This window comes from Octopus bimaculoides, chromosome 28 (assembly GCF_046866305.1).
Source record: "Octopus bimaculoides isolate indiv1 chromosome 28, ASM4686630v1, whole genome shotgun sequence".
NCBI lineage: Eukaryota > Metazoa > Mollusca > Cephalopoda > Octopoda > Octopodidae > Octopus > Octopus bimaculoides.
The window spans coordinates 20,371,578-20,375,710 of NC_142955.1; the positions used below are offsets into that span (position 1 = coordinate 20,371,578).

The 4,133-nt window shown below is 40.7% G+C and overlaps 1 protein-coding gene across 2 annotated transcripts in view; it reads right to left on the reverse strand.

Annotated features, from left to right (window-relative positions):
- Window positions 1–1,921: 1,921 nt before the first annotated feature.
- LOC149130728 (uncharacterized) overlaps window positions 1,922–4,133 on the reverse strand; it is a 16,939-nt gene continuing 14,727 nt past the window's right edge. For both annotated transcript variants that reach the window (XM_089344356.1, XM_089344355.1), the window contains 2 exons: window positions 4,032–4,133; window positions 1,922–3,305 (listed from right to left, as the gene is read on the reverse strand). The exon at window positions 4,032–4,133 is cut by the window's right edge and continues 4 nt beyond it. In XM_089344356.1, the coding sequence (XP_089200482.1) occupies window positions 2,683–3,305; window positions 4,032–4,133 (725 nt within the window). In that variant the 3' untranslated portion in view covers window positions 1,922–2,682. The remainder of the gene's footprint in view (window positions 3,306–4,031) is intronic.

Below are 4,133 nucleotides of genomic sequence, written 5' to 3' on the forward strand. Positions count from 1 at the left end.
CGATCACTTTTTGACAGGACAAAGAAAACCTGTTTTTCGCGCCTGTTGATTGTCGTGTTTGGGCGACCGCTAATTCTTAGATTCGGTTTCGAATCTAGGCTTGGAGAAGGAAATGTAAATTTTTACATCTATATATGTACATGTATGTACATACCTTCACGTACCTGTATATATATATCGATGCATATCTGGGTACAGGACGTTGCAAACAAAATATAACCGGATGACTTCGGGTATTTCTGCGTCAAGTGAGATTTAACGAAATGGGAGGAGAGTCAGAAGAAATTAAAGGGTTGGGTGTCTCATTTTATGAAATTCATAAAAGCATTGTCTCTGTTGTATCAACTAAACTCGAACAGATGCGTTAAAAATAGACGCATCTGATGCATAAAACTTCGATTCTGTTTTCTGCATTTTACATACACACCTGAAGCAGGTGAGAATAAATCTGTAAGGCTTTTTTTCTTCTTCTAGTTTAAAATGAGACATTGCTGGCATGATTTCGTTATATCTATAACGCATAGATACATAAAAACAGACAGAAACAATCAAGCAAACACAATCCATTAGATTTCTTCTTCTTCTTCTTCTTCTCCCATTTCGGGTACAGAAAATACCCGAAGTCGTCGTTGAAAAATGATGAAAGAAATAAAACAAATCAAAAGATGATAGGAAGCTGAGGCAAGGGCGAGGTTTTGGTAGATTAAATGAACTGTGAAGAAGAGACTCTTGGAAATCTTCATTTAAAATGCCAGAATGTATTCTTGTTTTGTTTTGGTTCTTCTTTTTTTCAGTATAAGTTATTTACGGATTATAAACACTCCTCTGCTTCTCACAAAAGCGTGTGTGTTGTGGTATGAAGGGGAAATTAAGGAACAGGAGGGTTGCCATTAAAAAAACAAGGAGAAATGAGCTTTTCTTCTTACTTGTCAACAATCTGGAGGGGAAGGTTTTCTTCTCTTCGTTGTAAACATGACATCCAGTTGCCCTCTGACCTCTTCCGCTCACCATTGCGCATGCTCCCATCTGCGCTTCCGTCCGGACGGACTCCAGACAGAACCAAAACATTCTCACACTTTCGCCTTAATTTCAGCTTCTACTCAATACTTCGTGTGTTTACCTTTGCTGTCTCGGACAATTTTTTTAGCTATGAGCGATTAGATTGTTAGCATTTCCCCTGTTAATGAATAAACCATTGGAATAAGAGATCCCTTATTTGAGCAATAGGTAAGGGTTAAGACATGAATGGGATCCAGACGAAAATAAAAATCATCAAATATATATACATCTAACCCATGCTAGCATGGAAAACAGACATAAAAATGATTGCCATACATGCATATGCATACATATATACTTCTATATATATGCATATGTAGACGTGTGTGTGTGTGAAGGCGTGTGACCTAGTGGTTAGGGTGTTGCACTCACAGTGGCTAGATTGTGGGTTCAATTCCCATACTGAGCAGTACATTGTATTCTTGAGCAATACACCTCATTTCATATTGCTGCAGTCCACTCAATTGCAAATAGATTTCCCTGCAATGGACTATCTTTCTGATCAGGGGGAACAGACATTACCCTGCTTGCATAGCCAGTAGGGTGCACGTTCTTGCGGCAAAAGGTACGTTATTGCGACGCCGGTCACATTCTTGCGGCATCGGGCAATGTGGGGCCAGGCACGGTTTTGCAACACCAGGTACGTTCTTGCGACGCCGGGCACGTTTTTGCCGCGCCGGACACGAACGTGCCTAGGGCTGCAAGAACGTGCCTGGCGCCGAAAGCACGAGCCTTGGGCTGCAAGAACGTGTCTAGGGCCGCAAGACCGTGCCTGGCGACGCAAGGTCGTGCCCGATGCCGCAATATATTTGTGTGTGTGTGTGTGTATATATATATATTCAGAGCAAGTGACATTGTTGCGTCTTTTAGAAAAATATTGTTTTTATTTTCATAGAAAAAAAGGTTTATTCAAATTTAATTTTTTTCAAAAACAAACTGGATTTTATTATCTATACAAAGATGATGATGACGATGATGATGATGTTTGTTTACATTAGTCCAAGACCATGGATTTGGGGGCTGGTGAAAGGGAGGGAGATCCTTTAGGGGATTCTTGGTACCAATCACTGTACAAAATGTAAGTTGTGAACTGAATAATAATAATAATAATAAACTCCTTTCTACTGATGGCACGATCCTCAAATTTGAGGGGAGGGGATGTGTCAATTACAGTGGCCCCAGTATTTTATTGGTATTTAATTTATTGACCATGAAAGGATGAAAGGCAAAGTTGACCCTGGTGGCATTTGAACTCAGAACATGAAGCATTTCATCCAGTGGATGAATGTTTCTGCCTTCATTATAATAATAATAATAATAATGGTTGAAAATTTTGCCTGAAGAGCAGCAATTATAAAATTAGTTTATACCATAAGCACAAGGCTGGAGATTTGTGCGACAAAGAGGTTGGGGCAGCTGTCAGCAATCAAGGGATGAAATCAACCCCCGAACATGACATGTACATTTTTATTTTATCAACCCCATAAAGATGAAAGGCAAACTCGACCCCAGTAGGATTTGAACCTAGAATTTGAATTTTCTGAAGACTTTAAAACACTCCAGCTAATTCGTGGCCCTGTTTATTACCCACAACACCCAGTTATTGTTTACAATCTCGAATTATTACCCACAATCCTCTGTGAAGAGTACACCATCGTCATGGTCCAATGAATCGTCAATCAAGAATGACTGCAGCAAACACTCCATAATTGTGTCTATTCTCTTGTTGTAGTCAATCTGGTCCCTAAGGATCGACAGTCGATCTTCAAGGGACAACTTGTCTCTGACCTCGGGGACACTGAAGTCCCCAGGATAAGAAATGGGGTTGGGAGACAACTTTGATGCATGTGGTTCTAAGGAGCCACAGCCAAGCTTAACATTGCGATCCTTCTTCTTCAGAATTTTCCCCTCCTCCTCTTCATCATCAAAAGCAGCACTGCTGACACCCCTAGGGTAGAACTCAAAGTACCCGTCTCTCTCCTCTTGCCATGTGTCGTCCTCATACTGCAGGTCACCTGCCACCACCGACTGCATTAAGAAAGACTCAAACCCATCACTCTTTGTACGTTCGGCACCAATCGAAGCCTTTACAGTTTCAGCCAATTGGTGGTGGTCATCATGGTTGGAATCCCAGCCTGAGGGCTTGCCTTGGTGTAGAGATTTACTAGCAGACAGCAGAGTCTCCCGTAGGTCTTTGCTGCGGACGTCAATGGATCGATAAAATGTAGATTCCAGGTTGCAGCTCTCTGTGGACAGAAATAAGAAAAACAATAATAATAATAATAATATAATGGTGAAAGCGAGGGAGATTTTTTAGGGGATTCTTGGTACCAATCGCTGTACAAAATGTAAGTTGTGAGCTGAATAATAACGATAATAATAATAATAATAATCCTTATTACTAAAGACACAAGGCCTGAAATTTTGGGGCAGGGGACTAGTCAATTACACTGACCCAGTGTATTACTGGTACTTAATTCATCAATCCCGAAAGGATGAAAGACAAAGTCGACCTCAGCAGAATTTGAACTCAGAATGTGTTGCAATGGACAAAATACCGCAAAGCATTTCGCACATCATGCTAATGATGTTGCCACCTTAATAATAATAACAATAATAATATTTTCCCATTTTACTTACAAGGGCAGCTTATGGAAGATGGGGGGGATGACTTGATTATAGCGAACCCAGTTCTTGACTGGTCTTTTATTTTATCGACCCTGAAAGGGTGAAAGGCAAAGTCGACCTTTGCAGGATTTGAACTCAGAACATAAAGAGCTGAAAAAACAATTCTGTCAAATCACAATCATCACCGAGGACTAAACAACAACAACAATAGCCACTTATACTAACTACTATATTAAACATTAGATAGTGTAGTCCTAGATGCACTATGCCTGAATAAAAGATGGGATGGTCACAGCTGGAACGTCTTTGATGAAATATCTGACTGGATCAGACCCTATACCTACCTCTCACGTTATTCTCCACAATGGCTGCTTCACTCCAAGACCGTGGAGGTTGGTAGGAGTGGAGTTTCTCCTTCTCGTACAGAACACACAGCTCGGTGGCCC